General features: G+C 39.6%; 1 protein-coding gene across 29 annotated transcripts in view; it reads left to right on the top strand.

Moving 5' to 3' along the window:
• LOC5574328 (protein lap4) overlaps positions 1-27,818 on the top strand; it is a 302,572-nt gene that overhangs the window by 242,688 nt on the left and 32,066 nt on the right. For 28 of the 29 annotated variants that reach the window (XM_021838909.1, XM_021838924.1, XM_021838930.1 and 25 more), the window contains 4 exons: positions 1,438-2,799; positions 4,067-4,166; positions 4,238-4,433; positions 17,445-17,738. In XM_021838909.1, the coding sequence (XP_021694601.1) occupies positions 1,438-2,799; positions 4,067-4,166; positions 4,238-4,433; positions 17,445-17,738 (1,952 nt within the window). The remainder of the gene's footprint in view (positions 1-1,437; positions 2,800-4,066; positions 4,167-4,237; positions 4,434-17,444; positions 17,739-27,818) is intronic. The other variant, XM_021838931.1, reaches the window with a different exon arrangement.

Raw genomic sequence — 27,818 nt, 5'->3', positions numbered from 1 at the left:
TTTTGCAATTTCAACTTCGATCTATAGATTTCACACATGTTTTGTGAGTGAACGTCAAAGCATTTAGAACATTATAATTGCATAGGCTGCAATAGCCTAAAACTAAGAATTTAATTGTTCAATTACCGTAAATTCGGGAGAAATTGATCACCATGTCACACGGTTGTATTTCTTCCCAATGGGGCACAAACATTATTGTAACCTGTAGTAAACAAAGGTTGTTTGTCTTAACTATTGTTGAATTGTATTTAGAATTGTCGAATTGTTTGTGGTGAAGAATGTTTGTCTCTATGTAAATAATGTAAAATTTCATAGTCATGTTCGGTGTAGTATTGACAAACATCCATTAACTTCGAATGCTAAACAAGGATTTGACCATGGTATCATCCTTAAAATTTGTGAGGATGCTTAAAACATATCCCCAAACCAGATTTCATCACCAAAACTCGTAACAACTCGCTCTTTCGGTGGAAATCATTGAATTTCTGTTAGACATCAGGAAATTCCTTTGGAAAGTGCTTGAAAATTGATTATTCATTATTTCCATGAATATTGCCTTATTAAGAATTTAACAAACATATTCAGATTCAGGGAGCTCAAATTCAGTATGTAGAGTTGTTTCACAAACTAACATTAATCGTATTGAAAAGTGATCAATTCCACCCCGAAATGGGATCTCCCGATTATTTATGTTAATGATTTTTGTGGCACCAAAATTAGATTTGTTAGAAAATTTCGATACATGAGCCAATGAGGCTCACCGCCGTACTTGTTTTCCTGCAGTCAATTCTTTGGCATCGCCAACAATATTTAGAAACAGACAAGGAAAATCGTACAAAATATCAATTTCACCCGAAATTACGGTAATTTTACAATACTTTTTTGATACATTTCTAGATATTTATCAATATTTTCGTTCTAAACAAATAAAAAAATATTCTTTTGTAAATATCTCTCTATTATTATTGGTTTGTAATATATGTTGCAATTAGAGTAAAGGTAGTACCTTACTTTCTTATTTTCGTTACGCAATTCGATGTTCTGAATATTTCATATTGTATTATATTGTCATATGTGTTTGTGCTAAACTGTTCGTGTTATCTAAAATCTTATCATTTTTTCACTGTCTTCTACAATCTGTTCAAATGTGTTTCAATTCGGTATTCGTTGTGTGTCTAAAATGTCGTCATTTGTCCGATCGTTACCAAAAAACCAGCGCACTCGTCGTAACACCTATCCCAGTCATCATTTCTCGTGGCCTCATCCATCCAGACCAAGCGCTAGAAGTAGTCAACTCTCTCTCTCTCTTTTTCCAAACGAACCACACAGAACCAATATTTTTCTCTTTCTTTTTCGCTCCCCCCCGAAAAAAAATAAACCACCAACACCAACGTACGCGTGAATCCATCACCAACCACCCCGTTCGTGTACCCGTAGGTCGACCGCCGATATGGAAATATCCGGCCTTTGTTGCATGCAAACGATCCTCCTAAACCCCCAATAACCACCTCCACTAGTACTACCAATACCGCTACTACTACTTCTACTACCACCACCACCACAGCCACTAGTTCTACTACCTCATCCTCTGCGTCGGCCACGTCCGCCGGTACTAGCGTCAAAGCACAGAGCAGTAGTCGCTTGACGCCACTTCCGGCCACGAAAACCTACATTCCGGTGTACACTCCGAGCTCGTACGCGGTCCCGTTCGGAGCGAAGGAACCGTCGCCGGAGAAACCTCCGGTTCCGGCCAGTCGGTCTACGACTCCCACCTCCGGACATCGGAAATCGGTCAGTTTCGACCTGGATGATCCGGAGTGCGAGCACCGGAAGGCAATGGCGGCCAGTGCCGAACGGGATGCTCAGATCCGTCAGTGGAAGGACGCGAACAACAATGCGGGAACTGGGCAACTGAAGGGTATTTTGAGGAGTGGCAGTCCGACGACCTCCAGCCGAAGCCGCAGCACAACTCCGGAAGAGGAAGAACGGGAACAGGTGGCGAGATTGCGTTATACGAGGGACGACGAGGATGAGGAAACCGAAAGTGAAACTGAGGAAGAAGAAAGTGAAACGGAGGAGGAAGAGGATGAGCAGGGAAGCGAGATAGAGAGGCCCAATCCGTTTAGGAAGGAGTTCTTTAGAGAGGATAGGAATGCGAATAGGGAACGTTCGCCAAGGCGATCGCCACCTCCGCGTCCACCGCCAATTTTGAGAAAGGCGGAAATTGTCCATAACGATGGGTTGGATAATATGAGGGAAGAGTGGGGACAAGGTGAGTTCACGGAGTACCAGCACGATACCCGAACGAACACTGTACGAGAAGTGAGAGGTTCTACGCACAGCTTGACAAGTCGTAGCGTAGAGCGGATACCGGACTTTGAAAAGATCGAACTGATTGCGGCCAAATTTGATGTGCTCCCGACGAAGAAGCGAGCAGAGTTTGTTCATGAGAACTTCACAGAGAATGCATTGGTCCATGAAGATACCCACCGACAGGTTCTGCTGGAAGAGAACAGAGTGCGAAACGAAATGCTGTCTCGATCAACTAATCCATTCCTGGATACCTGCTATGAACAAGAGTCGCAACATTCTCCCTCGCCTGTGCCACATTCGCCAATGCACTGGTCCGGTTCGACCGGTCAGTTGCACCCACAGCTGTACCCACCAGTGCAGGTGCTGCCCGTTCATTACACCAAACTTCCTACTCCTCAGCACACGATTTTCACCTACACCCAATCTCCGATGCACATCCAACAGCAACCTCAACAGCCGTACGGCATGCCAAGTTACAACTACATGGTGAGTGACCATAGTCTATTAACGGGCGTAGTCTCCCCAACTCCCACCTCGCAGCCGCAGACGATCGGTTACTACGCACCAGCACTACCATTTTCACCACCACCACCAAATGCACCGCCGGCAATGCAACCGTCGAATCTAGTACCTCAATATCTACAACATCAACTGCAGCAACAACAACAGCAGCAAATGCCAGCAGCGACAGCTATTCAGTTTGCACCACCTCCACCATCATCTTCGCCACTGGATTATGCTAGTACTACTTTTAGTAACACTGCTCATCAACATCATCATCAGCATTACCAAAGAAGAGTAGACGAACATGAAAGTCACCTCGCCCATCATCTTCATCATCAACAACAACAACAACCACATCTTCATCGTAGTGATAACAACAATGGCAATGGAAACATCCCTAGCACTCTAGTACCACCTTCTATGTCACCACCTATTACTACTACACAGACATTAGAACACGATCACGTTCATCACGAACAGCAGTATCGGTCGAAGGGCCAGGACCATCAGCACCATCAGTACCATTCTAGTACTGCTGTTAGTAAAAGTAGTGGTGCTAGTGTTCAGTTCAATGCATTCAGTAGTAGTGCCGTTTAGTGCTAACTTTTTAGTGACTAATTAGAGGTGTAGAGTTTGATCACCAGCGACGTAGTACTAGATTTGTTCAGAACAAGAATTGGCAAACTGTTTCCATTTGCAGTGCATTTGGCAATTATTGATTCATACCATTTCGACATCCATCGAATTCAATTCACCCAAAAGCATGATTCTTTTTGCAACGGTGTTTCGTTGCAAGGCCATTTAGTTTTTAGACAAAATTATATATAACAATCTATTACAAATTTTGCATCTCCTAATTACGTGTTGTATTTATAACTAGCTGTATCGAATGAGCGATTTTAAATATACGTTTGAATTGCATTGAGCAATGCAATGCTTCCGACTTGACAAAGCTTACTCTATCTTTTGCGGAGTTACCGTTATTCTTAATTTGCTTGCGAATGACAAAAAAAAATCTGAAATTATCACAGCATGAACTCACTGCAACTAATAAAATTAACGCTCCCCCGATGTGCCGAACGTGAGAGCAACGCAGCGACTGCACAAAGCAAGCACCTCCTCCAGCGGCTGGGCCTGGCGTTCGATTTTCTTAAATTACGAATTGTTTTCTTCCAAATTTTCAATCTTTAGAAAGTTACACTGAACCAAATTCCTTTACTAAAACAGTTTGATTTAATGTTTTCCTCAGTCTCCTCCGCCAGCGCCAAAAACACCGAAGAGCGTCTCCGACAAGAAGCGATTCTTCGAGAATGCGATGGAAGACCAGACCAAGCAGACGCCCAAACCTGGTAGGCGACATAAGCCGGACCCCGATCTAGTACCTCTCAACTCACCGTTTTCCTTTGATTTCGATTCGCAGAAAAAGTATTCTCATTCCTCTCGCAAGACGAAGTCGAAAAGTTGAAACAGGAAGAGGAGCGCAAAATTGCCACCCTCGGTCGGAGGCGTATCCAGGAGCGGGCCTACGAACAGGACGACGAGTACGGTTCCGGCGACGAGGAGCAGGAGATTCGTGAACGCTACACGAAAGCCGATGAGAACGATAACGATATGAGGTAAGGTCGAATTGTTCTCTTAGAATGTCTTTCCCCAATGTCTTCAGTATGAGTGTTCTTTATTCTTTCTCTCTCTTTGCTATTATTTTGATCGCTCTCTGTAACGCTGCTCTGGTTTGTTTGTGTGCGCGTGTGCGTGTGCGTCTGCGAGTTTTTGTTTCCGTTTTTGCTCACCCTCCTCTCTTCTAGGTTTAGTTTCTCTTCTCCTAGTGAATGCTATTACTATAATTTTCTTTCCTTTATTACCGCTCCCATTCGAATAGGTCCTAGCGAAAAACTGTAGTCTTCTAACCACCTCTACTCGAGTGAATAAGTCGTGTGCTAGAATAACGCAAAACCAACCCCCCCGAAAGGCTGTAGAATAGACTAACACACATACATACAATGAGGAACCACTCTAATCTAGTACTTCCTAGAATAACATACATTAAAACCGAAAGGGCATACTAGTGAATAGGGATCAACCGCAGCATGTAAGAGGAATCGAGCGGCTAAATCTCCATTGGTGCATGCGCGTGCCTTCTCGATTGTGTAGACAATCTCCCAAAAGTTTTCCATGTTTTATTTTTCTTGTAAAATAAAGTCCGTTTTTGTACAGTGCGTTTTTTTTTCGATGTTTGAACTCATTTTTCTCGTATCTCACTCGGAAGGAGAAACCGTTTTCATATAGCATTTTTTCTCTCTCTCACTCTCAAATCGTTCTCCCCGTTCATTTTTCTTCTTCATTTAGGAACGCACTTGATGAAATTGAAGCTGTACTTAGAAGTTGAAAGTCGCTCGACTTGCGAGCGCAAGCGCACAATACAATCTTTCTCTACTGCTGCTGCTAGTGCTATTACTACAAAATTACCATACTACTGCTATCTACTACGCTACTTCTACCTTTCATTCTAGTACTACCATGTACAGTGCTTTCTGTTTCTTGAAATTTACGTATTGTGCTCCTTTGACTCAGGTTTCGTTTATCGGGAGCGAAGGATAGTGTTAGGCAATAGTTTACCCTCCCCGCGATCACCGGACAATCACTGGATTGATATTTCAGAAGGCATTTCCCTTAATCTTGTTTTTGCGATGCCAAGCAGCAGCTAGGGCCATAACACGACCAGAAGCATTTTTATCAGTTGACAATGTTCTACGAATTTTGCGTGCTTGTTAGAGTTAGAGAGTTATATACACACACATACATGCTTGGTTTTAATGTGAGTGAGCGCACGAATCCAATTAAGTTAGGACAGAAAAACAAGTATTATTAGTTTTACGATGTTAGATTTGTTCGTCCCGACCTAGTCTACCAGTAAAAGTCTACCGATAAGGGATAAGTTTCATGTTTTTTTCCTTAGGATTAAGTAATTTAAAACCTTATTTAAGAGCTTTTGAAGGTAGTTGGTGGTCTTGACGAGAGTTGACAGTGTTTTGGAGATACGAAATTCTAAACTTTAGTTAGATGTTTTTATTTTTATAACTATTTTACTGCCGTTCTATGCTCTCACGATCCATATGGTATAGCATCAAAGACGAAATAGGTACTGCTTTTGATACCTCGGTGTCCAAATTTGAAATTTTAAACTGTTACTTGTTGCAAATTGGAAGATAAAATGTATTGAAATAAGAACATGAAACGAGCTCACCATTCATGAACTGGATTATCAACAAATTGTAGCAATTCCAATTTTACTGCCGTTATATGCATATCACACGGTCCCTAAAATGTAGCACCAAAGGCGATCTCGTAGTAGTCAGGCTCAAAATAGTACTGCATATGATACCTCAAAGTCCAAGTTTGCCAGATCGCTGTACATTTTTTTCAGCATTCTAGGCTCGACTCTGTTAAACGCAATAAAATTTTGAAATTTAGAACTGTTACTCATTGCAAATTCATAAGCAAAATTATTGAAATAATAACATGAAACGAGCTCACTAATCTTGTACTCGATCAAATCAGCAGTGATCGTATCTTATTAGATTTGTTTAATATTCTAATAAAACGCGCTTTAAAAGAAATGGAACTTTCTTTTGATCTGTGATAGACAAAGCAACCTCAAATGCATTACAAGAATGCAGATTCCTACGCGACTTCTCCACAGTTTCTTCAAGAATTCTTTTAAATAATCCTAGAAGAACAGCTTCAGGAATGCTTTCATTATTTCTCATTTTCAGGAATTCATCAAGGGCCTCCTCTAGTAGTACCTTTAAAGATTCATCCTGCAATTCTTCCAGGGACCCGTCAAAAAATACCTGAATAGATTTTTCAACGGAACTCGTCAAAAAAAAAAATGGAAATCAGGCCAACGCAGATTCCTTCAGTTATTTCCTCAGAGAATGGCTTTGAAAACTCTCCAGGGATACTCCCAGTATTTTCTTCGGACATTGTCTCACCGATTTCAACAGTTGTTACTCCATGAGATCTTCTAAAGATTCACGAATTCTTCCAGGATGATCAACATAGGTCATATTCCAAAGTTTTCAAAGAAGCATAACGGTACGTTTCCTTCAGCACTTCCTACAAGAACTCCTTCAGAAGTTCCTACTTTGTTGCAGACATTTCCACAAGAGTTGATTTAGCTAGGAAATTCCTCCTGCGATTACTCCAAAAAATCCTCCAGAATCTCTTTCGGAAAATTTCCGTCTTTCAATGATTCATAGAGAAATTCCTCCTGAGTAACAATTTCGTTTAGGGATTACCTATTTAGGGAAGTTCTATAGGAATTTTTCTTTCAGTATTGTCCAGTATTTCAACAAGAGATTACTTCAGCAAATGCTTCCAAGGATCTTCAAAAAGTAAATTCGGAACCCCTACCAGGAAACGCTACAGCAATGATTTCAGTAATTGGTAAGGTTTTTCAGGGACACTTCCAAAAAAACCGTACAGGCCATTTTACTCAATGATTTTTCCAGCAAAGTATCTGAAAAAAAAAATTTGCAAGACTTCTACCGATCCTGAAGGCGTTCAACAGGCATTTCTCAAGGAATCTTATCGGACATTTCCTCTAGAAATATATAGTCTTTATAACATTTTCTTTTTGGGAAAAAAATATCAAAAAAGGTTCGAAGAGGTCCTGTGACACTTAGGATAATCTATGAGCTCATTTATCCAGGTATGGATATCGGAATTCCTTATTGAGTTCTCGATGTTTATCCTTGGAAAACTGTAGATACTGTTTGAAACTTCTAAGAAATTCCATGAAATAATCAGTGAATTAATTTCTAGACGCCTGGAGATGAAATTTCTTGAGGGATCTGCGGAGGAATGTCTGGAAAATCAGGAGTCCCTCTAGGGATTCCATCGGAAGTTCCTCTAGGGATTCCATCAATGTATATTCTATTACACTCTAAGTAAAAACACTTAAGAGTGTATTCAGCAGTCAGCGCAAGCGCAGGCGTACGCGCAACACTGCTGTCGAAAATATAAATAATAATAAACAAGCCCGAAGAGGCTCTCTTCAGTTTTACATCTCGAACAAACCAATTGTGCTTCCCAAGTGAGAAAACCCCCAAGTTCCCCCTGTTAAAGTTGAGAATAATCCTCCAAGATTCGGTTTATAGTGTCCGTGATAGTGTGTGAAGGTTTCACCCCTAATCCGGTCTGGTTCCGGAACTTAAAATATAATATCCATCAGAAGTTCCCCTAGGAATTCCATCGGAAATTTCTCTAGGGATTCCATTGAGAGTTCTTCTGGGGATTTCATCGAAGTTCTTCTAGGGATTCCATCAATTCTTTCTTCAGGGACTCCACTTGGAACTCCTCTAGGGATTCTATCAGAGGTTCCTCTAGCAATTCCATCAGAAGCTTCTCCAGGGGTTCCATCAGGAGTTCTTTCAGAGATTCCACCTCAATTCTTCCAGGGAGTCCATAAGGAAAACTTCTAAAGTTTCCATCAGATGTTATTTAAAGATTCAGAGATTCCACCAGCAACTCCATTAGTAGTTCCTCTAGGGATTTATACATGAGTTCGTCCAGGAGTTCCATTAGGAGTACTTCTAAAGATTCGATCATGAATTCCACGAAGGGTTCCATCAGAAGTTCCTTCAGAGTTTCCATCAGAAGTCCCTCTAGGGTTTCCATCGGAAGTTCCTTTAGAGATTCCATCGGAAGTTTCTCTAGGGATTCCATCAGAAGTTCTTCTGGGGATTTCATCAGAAGTTCTTCTAGGGATTCCATCAGAAGTTCTTCTAGGGATTGGAGGAATTCTTCCAATGATCCCATCAGTAGGTCCTCAAGGGATTTCATCAAGAGTTTCTTCAGATATTCCTCCAGAGATTCTAGTAAAAGTTCTTCGAGAAATTATATCAGAATTTCTTCTAGGGATATAATAAGGAGTTTCTCTAGGGATTCTATTAGGAGTTCCATCAGGAATCTTATCAGGGATTTCATCAGGAGTTCCTATAGGGATTCCATCGAGAGTTACTCTGGAGATTCTATCAGAAGTTCCGTCAAAGATTTCACCTGGAATTCCTCCAGAGATTATATCAGGAGTTGCTCAAGAAAATGCATCAGGGATTGCATAAGGAGTTCCCCCAGGGATTCCATCAGGAGTTATTCTAGGGATTTAAACATGAGTTCGTCCAGAAATTCCATCAGGAATACTTCTAAAGATTGTATCATAGCTCCTTCAGAGTTTCCATCAGAAGTCCCTCTAAGGATTCCATTGGAAGTTCCTCTAGGGATTCCATCAAGATTTCTTCTGGAATTCCATCAAGACTTTCTTCAGGAAATCCATCTGGAATTTCTCCAGGGATTCCATCAGAAGTTTCTTCAGGGATTCCACCTGGAGCTTCTCTAGGGAATCCATCAGGAGTTCCTCTAGCAATTCCATCAGAAGTTTCTTCAAGGATTCCATCAGAAGTTCCCCCTGAGATTCCGTCAGGAGTTCTTCTAGGGATTTCATCAGGATTTCCTCCAATGATTCCATCAGCAGTTCCTTCAAGAATATCATTAGGAATTCCTTCAAGGATTCCATCAGGAGTTCCTCCAGGGATTCCATCAAGAGTTTATTCAGATATTCCACCTGGAAATCCTCCAGCGATTCTATCAGGAGTTCTTCGAAGAATTCCATCAGGAGTTCTTCTAGGGATTTCATCAGGATTTCCTCCAATGATTCCATCAGGAGTTCCTTCAAGAATATCTTTAGGAATTCCTCCAGGGATTCCAACAAGAGTTGCTTTGAAGATGCCACCTGGAAGTCCTCCAGAGATTCATGAGCAGATCCTCCAGAGATTGTATTAGGAATTCCACTCCATCAGGACGTCTTCTAGGGATATAATAAGAGTTCCTTCAGCGATTTCATCAGGAGTTCTTATAGGTATTCCATTAGGAGTTACTCTAGAGACTCCTCCACAGTGAACACAGCGGTTTCCAAAGGGAACTCTCCGGAGGTACACTACTTGTCTAGATTCTATAATGAATTCCACGAAGAATACCATCAGAGGTTTCTTCAGAGTTTCCATCATCCTTCTTGGGATTTCATCGGAAGTTCCTCTAGGGATTCCAACGGAAGTTTCTCTAGGGATTCCATCAATAGTTCTTCTGGGGATTGCATCAGGAGTTCTTCTAGGGATTCTTACAAGAGTTTCTTCAGGGATTCCATTTAGAATTCTTCCAGGGATTCCATCAGGAACAAGGATTCTACCTGGAACTCCTCTAGGGACTCCATCAGGAGTTCCTCTAGCAATTCTATCAGAAGTTCCTCTAGGAATTCCATCAGAAGATCTTCTAGGGACTTCATCAGGATTTACTCCAATGTTCCAATGTTTCCATCAGAAATTCCTTCAAGAATATCTTTGGGAATTCCTCCAAGGATTCCATCAGGAGTTGCTCCAGGGGTTCTATACGTTCCTATAGGGATTATATCAGGAGAACCTTCAGGGGTTCCATCAAAGTTCATTTAAGGACTTCATCAGGAGTTCCTCGAAGAATTCCTTCAAGATTTCTTCTAGGGATATCATAAGGAGCTCCTCTAGAGATTATTTCAGGAGTTCCTTCAGGAATCTTACCATCATCATCATCAGGAGATCCTCCAGGGATTCCATCAAGAGTTCCTTCAGAGATATCACCCGGAATTCCTCCAGAGATTATATCTGGAGTTGCTCAAGAAAATGCATCAGGAATTGCATAAGGAGTGCCCCCAGGGATTCCATCAGGAGTTATTCTAGGGATTTAAACATGAGTTCGTCCAGGAATTCTATCAGGAGTACTTTTAAAGATTCTATAATGAATTGCATGAAGGATTCCATTAGAAGTTCCTTCAGAGTTTCCATCAGAAGTCCCTCCAGGGATTCCATCGGGTGTTTCTCTAGGGATTCCATCAAGAGTTCTTCTGGGGATTTCAACAGAAGTTTTTCTAAGGATTCCATCAAGACTTTCTTTAGGGATGCCATCTGGAATTTCTCCAGGGATTCCACCAGGGGTTTCTTCAGGGATTCCACTTAAAACTGCTCTAGGGATTCCATCAAGAGTTCCTCTAGCAATTCCATCAGAAGTTTCTTTAGGGATTCCATCAGGAGTTCCTTCAGAGATTCCACCTGGAATTCTTCCAGGGATTCCATCAGAAGTTCCCCCAGAGATTCCGTCAGGAGTTCTTCAAGGGATTTCATCAGGTTTTCCTCCAATGATTCCATCAGCAGTTTCTTCAAGAATATCTTTAGGAATTCCTCCAAGGATTCCATCAGGAGTTCCTCCAGGGATTCCATCAGACGTTCCTATAGGGATTATATCAGGAGTATCTTTGGGGCTTCTATTCTGAGTTCATCTAAGGATTTCATCTGGAGTTCCTCCAGGGATTCCATCAAGAGTTTATTCAGATGTTCCACCTGGAAATCCTCCAGCGATTCTATCAGGAGTTCTTCGAAGAATTCCATCAGGAGTTCTTCTAGGGATTTCATCAGGATTTCCTCCAATGATTCCATTAGGAGTTCCTTGAAGAATATCTTTAGGAATTCCTCCAGGGATTCCAACAAGAGTTGCTTTGAAGATACCACCTGAAAGTTCTCCAGAGATTGTATTAAGAATTCCACTCTATCAGGACGTTTTCTAGGGATATCATAAGAGTTCCTCCAGCGATTTCGACAGGAGTTCTTATAGGTATTCCATTAGGAGTTACTCTAGAGACTCCATCACAGTGAACACAGCGGTTTCCAAAGGGAACTCTCTGGAGGTACACTACTTGTCTAGATTCTATGAAGAATTCCACGAAGAATACCATCAGAAGTTTCTTCAGAGTTTCCATCAGCAGTCCTTCTTAGGATTCCATCGGTAGCTCCGCTAGGGATTCCATCGAAAGTATCTCTAGGGATTCCATCAGAAGTTCTTCTAAGGATTTCATCAAGTTTCGTAGAAAGTCTCCTCCAGAGATTCCATCAGGAGTTCCTTTAGGGATTCCACCTGGAACACCTCTAGGGATTCCATCAGGAGGTCCTTCAACAATTCCATCAGAAGTTTCTCCAGAGATTCTATCAGGAGTTCTTGCAGAGATTCCACCTGGAATTCCTCCAGGGATTCCATCCGACGTTTCTCTAGGGATTCCATCAGGAGTACTTTTAGGGATTTCATCAGGATTTCCTTCATTGATTCAATCAGGAGTTCCTTCAAGAATATCTGTAGGAATTTCTCCAAGGATTCCATCAGGAGTTCCTCCAGGGATTCTATCAGACGTTCCTTTAGGGATTATATCAATAGTACCTTTAGGGCTTCCATCAGAGTTCATCTACAGATTTCATCAGGAGTTCCAGCAAGGATTCCATCAAGAGTTCCTCCAGATATACCACCTGGAATTCCTCCAGAGATTCTATGAGGAGTTCCTCCAGAGATTGTATTAATAATTCCTCGAGGAGTTCCATTAGGATTTCGTCAAGGGATATCATAAGGAGTTCCTCTAAGGATTATATCAGGAGTTCCATCAGGAATTCCTCCAGGGATTTCGTCAGGAGTTCCTATTGGGATTTCATTAGTTTAGGGATTTAAACATAAGTTCGTCCAGGAATGCCAGGAATAAAGATTCTGTCATGAATTCCACGAAGGATTCTATCAAAAGTTTCTTCAGAGTTTCCATCAGGAGTCCTTCTAGAGATTCCATCGGACGTTCCTCCAGGGATTCCGTCAGGAGTTCCTTCAGAGATTCCACCTGGAATTCCTCCAGAGATTCTATGAAAAGTTTCTCCAGAGATTGTATTAAGGTGAAGATGAATCGAAGCCACACTTCAAATTTTGAAGAGCACAAATCTGGTATAACCAACAGCCAGTGACCAATCGATTAAGTTTTCAGCTTAAACGGATGTTTGGTTCTCTATATGTGTGCTCTTAAAAATTTTAGATTTGGCTTCGATTCATCTTCACCCTAACAATTCCTGGAGGAGTTCAATCAGAATTTCTTCAATGGATTATCATAAGAAGTTCCTCTAAGGATTCTTTCAGGAGTTCCATCGGAGATGTTATCAGGAATTTCTCCAGAGATATCATTAGGAGTTACTATAGGGATTCCATTAGGAGGTACTCCAGAGATTCTATCGGAAGTTTCTTCAAAGATTTCACCTGGATTTCTTTAGAGATGGTACCAGAAGTTGCTCAAGAAAATGCACCAGTTCCTCCTGAATTTCCATTAGGAATTCCTCCTGGAATTAACACAGTAGTTCTTTCAAGGCTTCCATCAGAATCCTCTCTAGGGATTGCTTTAAGAGATTTCCCATACATTTCATCAGGAGTTTCTTCAGGGATTCCATCAGAAGTAATTCCATGGATGGAAGTACTTCTAAGATTTGATTATAAACTCCTCTTAGGATTCCATCATGAACACCTTCTGGGATTCCATCAGAAGTTCTGTCAGGAATTCATCTAAGATTATTGTGGGTTCCATCAGGCTATTTACTACGTATTCCTCCCGAAATTTATTGAGAGATTCTACCAGAATTTTCGTCCAGGGGTTTCTCTATGGAATTCTTTAAGAGATTCCTTCAGGAACTCTTCAAGGGAGTCCTCCCAGAATTCCTCAAGGGATTTCTCCCGGAATTCCTCAAGGATTCTTCTCAATTGCTCTCTCGGGATATCTCCAAATATTCTCGAGGGTTATCAGTAATTCCTCCAGCGATTTTACCAGAATTTTCTTGTAAGGAATTACTCAAAGATTCCTACCGGATTTTTTTCTTCGATTTCTTTTAAAGATTTCACCAGTAATTTGAGAACCCACCAGTATATCATCAAGTGACTCTATCAGGAGTTCCTTCTGGGATTCGAAAAAAAAAATCCTTCACGAAATCCTCCAAGAATTCCTCCGAAAATTCGGCTAGGATTTCCTCTAAGGATTTCAACTAAAAATCCTTCAAGGAATCATCTGGAATTCGCCCAGGTAATTCTCCACGATTTTCATCAGGAAAACCATGAAGGCTTCCACCAGGAGTTGTTCCTAGGTTAGCACTGGGAATATCCCCAGAGATTCGCCAGAATATCCACCAGAAAAATCTACCAGAGTTTTGTCAGAAGTTCTACCAGAATATACTTTGAATGTTTTACTAGGATTTCCCTTTTTAGAATATATTAAGGGTTATCAGAAATTCTTCCATGGAAAAATTTCCAAGAATCCACAAGGTTTTTTTTTCTAAAAAAACAATATTTTTGCGATTTATTCTACCAGGAATTCCGCGAAGGATTGAACTAGAACTCCCTCTCTCTATTCTAGATATTCCATCAGGAAGCTTATACAAAATTCCAGAAGATTATTCATCCAATGGATTACACTGATATTTACTCAGAAAACTAAACAAAGCATTTCTCTGAATACCATTAGGTTGGATCCCGTAATTAACATCTGGAAAACATTTTGGGGAAATTGAGAAGCCTTTGATGAAATTACCGAAGAAATTGCTGGAGAAATTTCCAGAGAATTCCCTGGAGAAATTCCTTGATATATCTCTAGGAGAACTTTTAAAGGTTTCTAAAGGACTTGCTAAGGTGGCGGAATCCTTGGAAAAAATCATGCAAGAAGTACTGGAAGGAATTGATGGATAAATTCCTTGAGGAATTTCTGGTAGATTCTCGAAGTAATTCCTGAAGAAATCCCAGGACGAATGCCTCTCGTAGGGTCTGTTCAGGAAGAATCTTTGAAGGAAACACTGTAGGAATTTATGAAAGAATTTGTTGAGGATAACCAGGGGGGCCTGTCAAAAAAATGCAGGTGGAAGCTAAAAAAAAATCCTCTGAAATCCCGTGAAAGAAAGTTTTGGTGAATTCTTTTGCAGTTTTTCTTGTGGAATCCCCGATGGAATTCTTGGTGAAATCCCTCGAGGAATTTCTTGATGAATCCCTGGAGAAATTCTGCGTAAAATCACTGTAAGAGTTCCTGGAGTAAATCTCAGCATGTATTTTTGGAGGAATTTCTGGAGGCAATCGTGTAAGAATCCCTGAAGCAATCCCTGGAAGAATGTTTGGATTAACCGCTGAAGAAATCTAGGGAATGTCTAGGGAAATCACTAGAAGAATCACTGAAAACTCCTGGTGGAATTTTTTATAGAATTCCTTTAGTAATTTCTTGGGAGGGATTCCTTGAGCAATCTCTTTAAGAATTTTTAAAAAAAATCCTGGTGGGATCGCAGTAAATGAATCCAGAAAGAATCTGTTTAGGAATTCCCGAAGTTTTGCTGGAGAGATTCTTAAATAAATCTTTGAAGGATTTTTTGGTGAAATTCTTGAAGGATGCATTGGATTAATAGCTGAAGAAATCCCTTGGGAGTTTTCGGATAAATTCCCGGTGGAATATACAAGGAAGCGCTGAAAAAAGTCCTGCCGAAATCCCTTGGGAAATTTCTTTTGGAATCATTGAGAAGTTTCTAAAAGAATTCGTGATGTGATGTTATTCTGGGAGAAACTTTCTCAGCTTCTGGAAGACGCTTTTTCAAAACATTAGAAGGTCTCTCTGCTTCCGGGAGAAGCTTTCTCAGCTTTTGCGAAAAGCTTTATCAGCTTCTACGAGAAGCTTTCTCAGCTCATGTGAGGAGCTTTTTCAGCTTCTGCGAGTATGCTTTTGGGAGAAGCTTACTCAGATTTTGGGAGAAGCTTTCTCAGCTTCTGGGGGCAGCTTTTTCAGCTTTTGCGAGAAGCTTTCTCAACTCCTGGGAGAGTTTCTGAAGGAATTTGTGTTGTTATTCCTGGGTAATGAGCGATAGAATGCTTGGAACTAACTTTGTTTGAGGAATCCCTGAAGGAATCTTTGAAGAAATTGTTAGAGAAATCTCTTTAGGAATTCCTGGAGACAGCCTTAGAGTAAGACCTGAAGAAATACTGAAGAAATCATTTGAGGATTTTTTTTGGATTGATCTTTGAAGGAATCAGTGGAGGAAATCCTGAATAAATTGTAGAGGAACCTTTGAAGATTGCCACCTGAAGTTATGCCTGGAGTTAAGGATTTTCCTGGGAGAAATTGTGGTTGAATCTGTGCATAAATTTCTGGAGGAATTACATATTGATTAAATTCTCGATGAAATCGCTAGCATAACCTATGAATTCCTGAAAAAAAAAAATACACAAAAGGGTTCTCGATAGAAGTTTGACGAAATTCCCATAGCTTTGGTGTTGCTGCAACGAACTTTGACGGTCGGTCAAACGGTTGCATCAACATAAATCGGTTTGACTAACTTGGGGGCGGAGTCAATGATAGTCAAACCGTCTGTGGGCTGCATAACATAACTCAGTGAAACGATTCCATTTCTAATGCTGGTAGAGTATCTACAGAAGTTTTTCCTGAGGTCTCCAGAGAAGTACTTCTCATGCTCTTCCAGAAGTTTTTGACAGAATGCGGTAATAACGGATAAATTTACAAATTTGAAGCGTATAAAAGGTTTTATGCACTGATCTACAACGTGAGATTCATCTGGTATGATTTATCTGTTGAATTGATGAACACTTTGCTTTGGAATGATTTGCTTACCTCGATTACTAAAAGCCTCAAATATTTATTTTGCATCATCCATCAATCCATAACATCCAAATTATGTTTACGAAAAACACTGAAACGCTGTTCGTCCAAAACACTGTCACCTGTCATCAAGATATTCCTCTTAACTGAGGTACGCCGCATAGCCATTCTCTCAAAAATTCACCTGAAAACAGAGCCACTATTCAGATAGATAGCTAATAATTGTTGAACCGTAGGTTAGAAAAAATATACACATCAAATAGAAACACAAAACACATCCAAAAAGGACCTGTCAAACGGAAACCAAAATGTTCAATATGTCTCCTATATACCACAAAAAAACAGATAAGGCCAAATATTTACTTAATGGAATTCGAATTGTAGGCTAAGGGCTAGCTTTACGGCAGCAGAACCATTCTCCGCGACGCTGGAGCTGAGGAACAATACAAAACTCTATTTTGTGTAAATTTATTAACGGAAAATAAATCCTCTACACTGATGTAAATACGTGAACTGAATTCGCTAGTTTTTTTTTCCTTTCTCTGGAACTTTTCCTCACAATCACACATACTTTTCAAAACCGTAAGTTAATCTTCTTATTGCTCTCGAGAGCACTTGTTCATATTGTTCTTCCCATCTGGTGGTTTGTGGCTAACTTCATACTCTACTACTTTTATTCTTAACTCACTCAAAATAGGGCCGGGGAAACCAAAATTTTTCGTTTCGCTTTTTGTTCGGGTGTAGATAGGTTTTTTGGTCATTTTTCTTCACGTACGGGTGGGGATTTTCCAGTGATGTGTGATTGCACCTTCGGCTTGGCTTCAAGCTATGGTATTTAGTTTGTGTTTTTTTCTCCTCTGTCTACTATCTTTATATAAGTATACACAATGATTCTGTTTGATGAAATAATTTCATTCGCCAATCGCCCCAATTATCTCTCTCTATCTATTCATTTGTTTTGTCCATATTTTCGTTTTCGTTGTTGTCATACTTCTTCTGCGAAACGATTCTAAACAACAACAACCGATCGAAAAACCCCACATTTCGTTTATCGCTCATCCTCACAAACAATTGAAACAAACACCCACAAAAACCATTCACACGACAAATGTAGACACGACGACATCGATAACGACTCCCCGCCGACGACACCGACGAACGAACCCACCTACGAGGAGCATCAACACCATCTTCAGCATCCGCATCAGCAGCAGCCTCACGAGAGCAGGATTCCAGTGATGCTTAACCGTTCGCTGATGGCGGCCACACCACCGTCCAAACCGAACACCCCCATCAGTCGGATCCCGATTAGGACGGCCAATGCGGAGAAGCGCGCCCGAGCCAACGATATGCTGCCGCCGGAGTACGACGAGTCCAAGCTGAGCCCGTCGGAGATTCGGGCGTTGAGGTGAGTCGAATTTTGAATAGATTTGTAGTTGCAGGTTTACAACTTCGGTGAACAGCTTTTTCTCTGGTTCAGTGAGTATCATTTATTTTTTATCATGTGGGATTTGAAGTTATCTTTGCATTGGTGAGAAGCTTGCTCAGCTTCTATGAGAAGCTTGATCAGCTTCTGCGAGAAGCTTTCTCAGCTTCTGCGAGAAGCTTTCCCAGCTTCTGCGAATAGCTTTTTCAGCTTCTGCAAAAAGCTTTATCAGCTTTTATAAAAGATTTATCAGCTTTTGAGAGAAGCTTTCTCAGCTTCTGAGAGAAGCTTTATCGGGATCTACAAGAAGATTTTTCAGCTTCTGCGTGAAGATTTCTCAGTTTCTGCAAGAAGCTTTCTCAGCTTTTGCGAGAAGCTTTCTCATTTCCTGCGAGAAGATTTCTCAGCTTCTGTGAATAGCTTTTTCAGCTTCTGAAAAAAAGCTTTATCAGCTTCTGAGAGAAGCTATCTTAGCTTCTGAGAGTAGCTTTATCAGCTTTTGATAGAAGCTTTATTAGCTTCTGCAAGAAGCTTTATCAGGTTCTGAAAGAAGCTTTATTAGCTTGTGAGAGAATCTGTATCAGCTTCTGAAAGAAACTTTATTAGCTTCTGAGAGAATCTGTATCAGCTTCTGAAAGAAGTTTTGTTAGCTTCTGAGAGAATCTGTATCAGCTTCTGCGAGAGGCTTTCTCAGTTTCTGCAAGAAGCATTATCAGCTTCTGAGAAAAGCTTTATCAGCTTCTGAAAGAAGCTTTATCAGCACCTGCTAGAAGCTTTATCAGCTGAGAGAAGCTATCTCAGCTTCTTAGAGAAGCTCTAGCAGCTTTTGAGAGAAGCTTTAACAGCTTCTGAGAGAAGTTTTATCAGCTTCTGAGAGAAGCTTTATCGGCATCTATAAGAAGATTTTTCAGCTCCTGCGAGAAGCTTTATCAGCTTTTGAGAGAAGCTATCTCAGCTTCTGCAATAAGCTTTTTCAGCTATTGCAAGACGCTTTATTAGCTTTTGAAAGAAGCTTTATTAGCTTCTGAGAGTAGCTTTATTAGCTTCTGAGCGAAGCTTTATCAGCTTCTGAGAGAAGCTTTATCAGTTTCTGAGAGAAGTTTTGTCAGCTTCTGAGAGAAGCTTTATTATCTTCTGCGAGAAGTTTTATCAGCTGAGAGAAGCGTTCAGCGAGATTCGCCCAGCCGAGCTCGTGAAAAAATCTAAGTGTGTAGTTTCTCACAAGAAACTGCTCTAGCTTCGTGGATAAAACTTTTCCAGCTTCCCGGAGGAAACTTTTCCAATTCCAAGCTATTCCACTCAGAAGTAAGCTTTTTGGAAGAATCTCTTCCAGATAATCGAAAGAAAGCTTTTCAGGTTTTTGGAGGGTGCATTTCGGAAAAATCGCTCTCAGCTTCTTAAAGATGACTTTTTCTACTTCTCGGATAACATATTCCAACTTCTGCAGAAAAGAAACTGTTCGGTTTATCGGAGGACGGTTTTCTAACTTCCTTAATGAAGTGTTTCCAACTTCTCGGTGAAAGTTTTCAAAGCATATCGGAAAAAGCCAGTTAAACTTATCGGAGAAACATTTGATAGTTTTGTTAGAATGGAAACATTATCAGCTTCTTGGAGAAAGTTTATCCAGTCTCTCGAAAGAAGCTCTTCCAACTTCTCGAAATAAGCATTTGCAGCAACTCAGAAAACTCTTTCTCATATCTTCGGAGGAAGATCTTTCTGTTTCTTGGAGGAAGCTTTTCCAGTTTCTAAGCGATATCTTTTCCAGCTGCTTGGAGGTATCTTTTTCAGCTTCACGGAGAAATCTTTGGTAGCTTCTGTGAGAAACCATTGTTCGCTTCTTGGAGAAAGCGCTTTTACGTTTTTGGAGAAAGTTTTTCTGCTTCTTGGAAGAAGTTCTCCAGCTTGTTGGAGATAGCTTTTCCAGCTTCTCAGATTTTTTCAACCCTTCGCAGGAACATTCTCGAACAGGGCCGCATTTACGGGGATGGGCCGAGGGGGGCATATGACCCCCGGGCCTCCACAAAAAATCTCGACAAACATATTCGTGGTTGAACTTTTAAGAATAGTTAAAATCAATTCAATAGTGGATACTTTTTGAAATCGCATAATATGATATAGAGGTTTAATTTTTTTGAACATTTATGGAAAAATAGGCGAAATGTAGGCAAATAAACTGATATAAAATAATTAAAACAAAATATTTCAATTATTTAGATAAACACGAAGATTGCCATCCCTTTGCTTAAATTCCTAACGATTTTCTTACTTCACTATCCAACTGTAACGAAAGCATTCTCAACAAAGTCTTACATTCGAATGCAATTTATTTTTGCAGAACAAGTAATAGGACTTATTTATTTTTAGGTAGTGTTTAAGTGCCTTGAATATAGGAACTTTCGAGACTTGTAGCTTGAAAAAAACAGGCCAAAAAGAGACTAGACAGGAACCAAAAATAAACTTAAAATGGACCAAAAAGGAAGCAGAAGAACAAAAAGTTACCAAATAGTATCCAGAAGATAATAATTTTATTCTTCATCATAGAATCAGATCAGACATTTCATTTTTTTTTGTATTTCCTCGTGAAATTCGTTATATTGTATTTTTTTTCATGATTTTCAAAATAGTGTGAAATTTTTGTATTTTTTCAGAGATTCAGAGACTATTTCGAAGATTTCTGCAGAAGTTCATTAAGTGATTATTTGCTTTGGAATTCCTCCAAGAATTTTGATAACTTAATAACTTAATATTTTAAGAACATAAGAGACTTCATCAGAATTTTCTCCAGGTTAAGTTTTTTCAAAAATGTTCTAAGTCCTCCAGATTTTTCCGGTGATTCTCTTCTCTCGATTTCCTTAGTATATCCTTCAAGATTAACGTTTAGAACATCTTCAAAAAATCTTTACAAGATTTTCTAGAGTAACAACTGGAGAATTCGTTTGAAGGATAAGTGAAAATATCTGGAAACACCTAGTATATTCTTTGGAAAATAGTCGGAATAATCACTGAGGAAATTATTGGAGGTAGTACCGTTGGAGTGCTCAAGAAGGTGGGGATTGCTCATCAAACCTTCCGGTCCGCCTCATAGTTACGTACTATTTGGTGCTGGGTGTAGTTCTTGTTTTTCCAGCTATATTGAAAAGCATGAGCCATAGTCTTTGGCATACTATCGGATCTATCTTTAGCAGAAAAGAACCGAAATGCCTATCGACGACCGGTGATTGCTAGCAGATATAGTGGAGAGCTTGTCTTGATACGTTCATCGCTTCAAGCTAGTTGAAAAACTGAATACACTGATTGCCTGTCGATCAGAGCCGAACTAGGCATAGATCGTATACATACATCTGAATCTACATGTCTCCGATGTATTACATCGTTCCAGGTGGGAGTTATCTGATATGTGAATATGGTACCATAACAGAATTTTCCATCTGAACGAAGTGATAAATCATAATATTCCGCAAACTGTATCACACATCTACAGAATGTATTGCGTGAAGTTAAGACACAGCAGAGTATTGGGTACATAGGACCAAGTCCCAGCCGGGTGGCGCGAAACTGATGAGCGATAGACAATAGAATCAACAACACTGCCATAAGGGATAGTAAGCATGTGACTATTGTCGAAACTATGATTAGGAGGCAAATCAACATCCCAAGATCAAATTTTTGTTACAACCCAATGTAGGTATTATTAAATTAGGCTGTAGAAAATGATAAATATCTGATCACTTAGGAACCTTGCAACAGGTAATAAATGCTCGTAGTCTGTTTTCTTCGAATACACATGTATAAATTGTTAAAATTGCCGAATCATACGCGGAATTTGTTAAACGGATCATGAAATTAGGACTGAAATCATAATGATGATAGATTATCAACTTTCCTTTCGTCTTGCTATTTGTTACCGTTAGAATCACCAAACTGATTGGTTTCCCACTACTTACACCAATACAACAGCACGAAAACTGAAGTATTATAATCGCGCGTTGGAACTTTCAATATCCATATATTACATCAATAGTGAATTCTTGTATGTAGCCAGTATAAATAACAGAATCATCAACTTCTTGAACATTCTTTAACTGAAAACAGGATGCTTGTTTTATCAAACATGCTCAATCTGCACCTAAAATCTCGGATCCAAATAGTTTTCTAAATAAAAATTGGGTCTAAACAAAACGTGTAGGCCAACAAAACATAATTGAGTAGGAGTTTACAAGTTACTTAGCACATGAAAAGCAGTTTAAATTAATCTATTACTAGATCAACACTAATGCTCACATTTTTATATTCTCATTTCATCATGGTCCTCATTGCTCGAGCGGAGACGAACACCCTGGAGATGGAAAAAATCGACAGCGCTACGATAAGGAAACGTAACAGATGAGAAACTATCGATACATATATCAATTATAAATCCCCGTGTTAATGTTAACACTTTGTTTCTGTTTTTTCTGTTTTTTTCGTTTCAGCAATCAAATAACTTAACCAACTCTACTATCTTTTCATTTCTTCTTCGTTATACTTATAGTCCTTCTGGCACTGAACCGAGTGGTGCGCCTTCCGCTTTCTTACTGGTGCTGTTTTTCCTGTACATTTGGCATAGTGTATTTTCCTGTACATTTGGCATAGTGTATTTGCTATACAACGCGCTACTTTCGATATTGTGCTTGGCGTGTGGGGAAGCAGTACTAGTGGTGAAGCGGAGGGCGCCATTCGGTTTAGTGCCAGAGGGACTGTATCTATTTAATGTATCTGAAGCTTGTGGGACCGCTTTAATTCCGGCGCCTGCTTGTGGAAGATCCCGGTGTGCTAAACGGTATAGGACATGTTAACGGGGGAGGCTTGGTAAGTCCTCACCCAGCCCGTGTCTAGATGGGCGGATAATTGTCTGCCAGGGTGTGGATTGAGCAATTACAATTAGTACCGTTGGAGTGCTCAAGAAAATCTTCTTAGCATCCTTTGAAAAATCGATGGAAGAATTTCTGTGTAAATCGGTAAAGGAATATTTACATATGTTTTAGATAGATCCCTGTTTAGATAGACAAATCACTAGTAGATTTCTTGAAGTTTTTCCTCGAGACATGTGAGACAAAATCCTTGAAGAACCTGCTGAATAGCTGCGCTAAAATCTTTGAATTTTTCTCTGGAGCTTGTAGTATTTTGCATCAGGATTCACTGCAATCACAATAAGAAAAAACACTTTAGAGATCATTTCGATTAAAATAGAGACCTTCCATTGGAAATAGAGACGTTTGAGAGACATACATTGAAATAGAGCCTAAGTCTCTAGAAAAAAATCTGCTATTAGCCCTTGAATATTAAAACATGAATAAAATCTGTATGATTTCAATTAAAGTACCAATAAAAGGGAATCATAAAAAAAATGTTGACGAAGAAGTCCCAAAATCTAAATTCTATGAATAACATATAACATATAACATATAAAATCCACAAAGTTGTGTAGAATATTAGGAAAATATCTAGTCTATTCTAAAGCATCAAAATTTTATTCTAAAAAAAGGCCCCCCACAAGACAATGGTCTCCACGCTTGTAAATCCGGCCCTGTTCTCGAATAAAGCATTTTCAGTTTATCGGAGGATGCTTTTCTAGCTTCTTGGAGCAAATTTTTTCCAGCCTCTCGGATCAAGTAGTGTTTTCGTCTTCTTTGCGAATATGTTTTTTGGGTGAAACTGGGATGGAAAATAGATCCTTGGAGGAAATCTTTTTGCAGAATATTATAAATTCCAGGACAGATCACTATGAAATCAAACATTTGTGAGAGCTTCTTCTGAAACAAATTTCGTCCACAATAGAAGCTACGTTGAATGAGAAGTTTGCGGATGAATCTTAAAAGAATGCGTAAAGGAGTCCCTATAGAAACAAATAGGACGAATCTATCTATCTATCTATATAAATAAAAATTGAGTGGTGTTTGTATGTCACGAAATAGCTTGAGAACGGATTAACGGATTGACGTGAGCTTTCCACAGTTGCACTCGACAAGGGATGCGACGTGATCGAGCGAGAAAAATGTTGGGGAATAACGGGAAAAGACTGATGTGTCATTTTGTATGCGGGAATACATGACGTTTTATTACAGCCTACTTGATTAGACTGGCCCAGCTTAGTATGGGAGAAAAATAAAGTTGTATGATTCCACGGGGCACCCCTCAGGATTATTCCTTGGGGTTAGAGGAAGCCTTTCTGAAAAATTCTGAGCTCATTTGGTCGTTCCATGAGCTGGCGCATTTGAATTGAAGTTAATATGGGATTTTCAGCTCAAAATGTGCGAAACAGTATATCTTCTACTGTTTGGTTCAGGAAAATTATTAATCACGTTCAATTGGACCCAGAATGTTGAAAGTAGTGTACTTGATATAATAGCGAACAATACTGTAAAAGGTTGTATCATGATTAAAATTGATAAAGTTCGTGTTTTAACTCTCTGAAGTACATCATGCAATACTGCAAGTAACCACTAGCCCGCTAATTCGCCTTTTTGGGCTTATAGGGCTGTAATACGGCTAATATGGGGCATGTCTGCTCTATAATAGCTCTATATTGACACGGAGGGCGAATTAAAGTGCTATTTGGTTACTTGGGTTGTGTTTCCTAAACAAAGCTTGGTGGTAGCCCTTAAGCGCATCATAGCCACCTACGACGCTGGGCGAGCTGCGGTACAAGGCGCATGCATATAAGTGATTGTACGGGAGTGCTGATCTAAGCCTACTTTTCAACATCTGAAAGGGTAATGAAAATGAGATTAAATCCAGATACAACCTTCTGCAATTATGTTCATTAGGTATCAATAGGTGTATTTGTCATTCTGGGCTCAATTGAACGCGATCAACTAGTATTGGGAACGAAACAGTGACATAAGGTCAATTTTGCATTCTCGCGCCAACGTTCAAAGCAGTAACATCGGAAAGTGAGAACTTGTCTTGTTTTAGCTTGTTCGCGAACACGCGGTTTTTTGAGGAAAAAGAAGTTTTATAATTTTCAATCGGAAGTGCAGGAATTGCTTCATGTGTACAAAGTTTATTTAAGTTTCGTGATAATTCTTTAGGTTTTACAGTTCCATTAACAACAATTAATCTTTGAATTCGAAAATCTACGAGAAAAAAACAATTAGAATAGATAATCTTAAGTTAGAGGTAAGTGGTGTAAATATAGGTTAGGTTCATTGGATGAGCGCTGATGAAAACGAGTTTCTAGTGTTTGAGGACAATGATGGTGTAAACCAGTACTCATTCCCAGGTAATATTGACACACAATCAGGACGATGCGGTATCAGACGGAAGCTAGAAGAAATTATTGAAACTCAGAAGACAAAAGCATACAGAATTGACTCAGAAACAGAAATGGTACACAAAAAAGAAATGACAGGTAGGAGACTGACTGAAAAAAAACAAGATGGACGAAACTGACGGAAATGAAATGGACACGAATCAGGAAATGTATGAAGAAAAGAAAAAAAGCACAAGAAAGGAAGCAAAAACGAATAAAAACTCAATCAGAGACAACTGGATTAAAAATACTACGAACACAATTTTCTTCATCGAACGAATCAATCCAACAGATAAACCGGCACATGCAATGGAAATCGCGAAAATGCTACACAACATTGGTATCAAGAACTACAAAGAACTGAAGTTTGCAGGACAGGGTCGCTACAGGATCACTTATAGTCGACCAAGAGAGGCAGAAGACTTAATCAACTCAAAACTTTTGACGGAAGAGTTCAAATACAAGGTGTATGTACCGAACATGTTGAAAGAATCCATAGGCATTGTTAGGAATGTTCCTCCATCTCTCACTGATGATGAAATCCTTAACAATATTGAGGTCTCAGGCATGAAGAAGGTAGAAAAAATCGAACGTATCAAGCGTATGAGGGACGGAAAGTTGATTCCCACGTACACCATTAAAATCTACGTTGCAGGTCAGGATCTTCCAGAAACAGTCGCGATTTGCGGAGTTTGTGCGATGGTGGAAGCTTACATCTTCCCCATCAAACTGTGTAACAAATGTTGGAGGTACGGTCATAGGCAAAAGGCTTGTAAGAGTACACAGAATCGCTGTGAAAACTGCGGAACAGACCACGACAGTCAAACTTGTACGAATCCGACAAACTGTATTCATTGCAAACAGTCGCATAAGGTTACAGACAAAAACTGCCCAGAAAGAATTCGTCAGGACAAAATCCGATATGTCATGGCAAATGAGAGGCTCACCTTCATGGAGGCATCCAACAAGTTCCCTAAACCAAGTCAGGCACAAAACAGACTAGACTCATTGACTGAATTCCCTCCGATGACAGTAGACGACAACCTCAACACTCGATTGAACAACAGGACTCAAAATGCACGAACAGGAACAATCCCCAAAACTGGAATCCCAATCAAACAACCACAGGAAAAGCAATCTGATGTCTCCATGATAATCAACAAAATAACAACAATTCAGAAAAGTATTCTCAAACATGCAGAAAAATCCAGAAATAACAAGGACACTATCGACTCGGACATTTTACTTATCAACATCAGTGATCAAATCAAATCAATCATTGAGCCGGAAGTTGGAATAGTTAACTAAACCCATACAGGAACACTATGGCCAGTTTCAGGAATTTGAAATTCATGCAACACAATATTACTAGCATTCGACCTTCAGACACACGTAAAACACTTAATAACTTCCTAAATGAAAATAAAATTGATGTAGCACTACTTCAAGAAATTTGGATTAAACCAAACGAAGATTACAAATTTAAAGGTTTTAAATTTGTTAAACTACTGAGACAAAACGGATACGGCGGAGTAGGTATCCTAATCCGTAATGAAATCATATTTAAAGAATTTTCTCTTCCAGACCTTAGTCCTTTAGAAACAATAGCCATCAAAACGCTAAACACCGAAAATCCAATACTAATTATTTCTATCTATATACCTCCAACACCAGTGAGAAACCAAGATATAAAAGACCCACTTAAAAAATTAATTGCAATAATCGAACAAACTACATTACCTACAATTTTTGCTGGAGAATCAAAAGCAATTGAAATGATTAACAAAATAGATGTAGACCAAATACAAAATCAATATGAACTTCTACCACTAATAAAAGAAAAAATAAATGATTCAAAATACAGTGGGATTCCGTTTTTGGCATGCTCCGTTTTTGGCATGCTCCGATTTTGGCACCCCCCGATTTTGGCAACAAAATGGATCCGTTTTTGGCAACATTTTTCAATACCATTAAAATTTGTAAATTTTTGATAATATTATCGTATCTGTTGCTTTAGTCATTTGAATAGCATGTCAACTCCACACCGATTACATTTCAGAGCTCCATTTTCGTCGATATTTTCTCAAATCTCACCAACTACTGAGGACTCGCGTACGCGCTTATTTACTTCAGAATGGTCATTGGTCATACATTTGCAACGTTTCATGAGGCCAATAATCTCCACCAGTAGCTCAACTAAAGACCAATCTCTTTTCTTAGGCATTCATATTGAGTGACCAGCCCTCTTGAGTCTGTCAGTAGGTGCTAAAATAAAAAAAAACACTGTTCTTCAGATTTGGAACAGCTTGTTTGAACAAAGCACCAGCACCGACATAAGAGCAACAAAAAATCTATGACTCACAAAGAGTTACAATCATAAATTTTGTCTCATCTGGTTCATTGTCTTAATTATTATTAATTTACATACATTGCGCATGTAAAAAAAAATACCGCAATAATTGATACAAATATGTACAGCAAAATGTCGTGTATCATAACTTTTAATGAATTTCATTAAATAACGTGACAAATGCGAATACAGTCCAAACTGCTCCCAATAATATCATTGAAGCGTGCGATAAATACGACAGTGTGTTTAACTTTTGTTTGTGGTATTGGTGTGTATATTGATCTTTCTGCGTCAACAATATAAAGCTACGTTCCCTCTTTGCTATAGACTCTGTAAGGCGTCAGATTTGTTAAAGACGATCCAGAACTCTGTACAAGATTGTTAATCAAGGATACGGGTCTCAACATCATCAAAATGTTCC

Source organism: Aedes aegypti, chromosome 1 (genome assembly GCF_002204515.2).
Source record: "Aedes aegypti strain LVP_AGWG chromosome 1, AaegL5.0 Primary Assembly, whole genome shotgun sequence".
Classification (NCBI taxonomy): Eukaryota; Metazoa; Arthropoda; class Insecta; order Diptera; family Culicidae; genus Aedes; species Aedes aegypti.
This window is presented reverse-complemented; position numbering and strand designations above follow the sequence as displayed.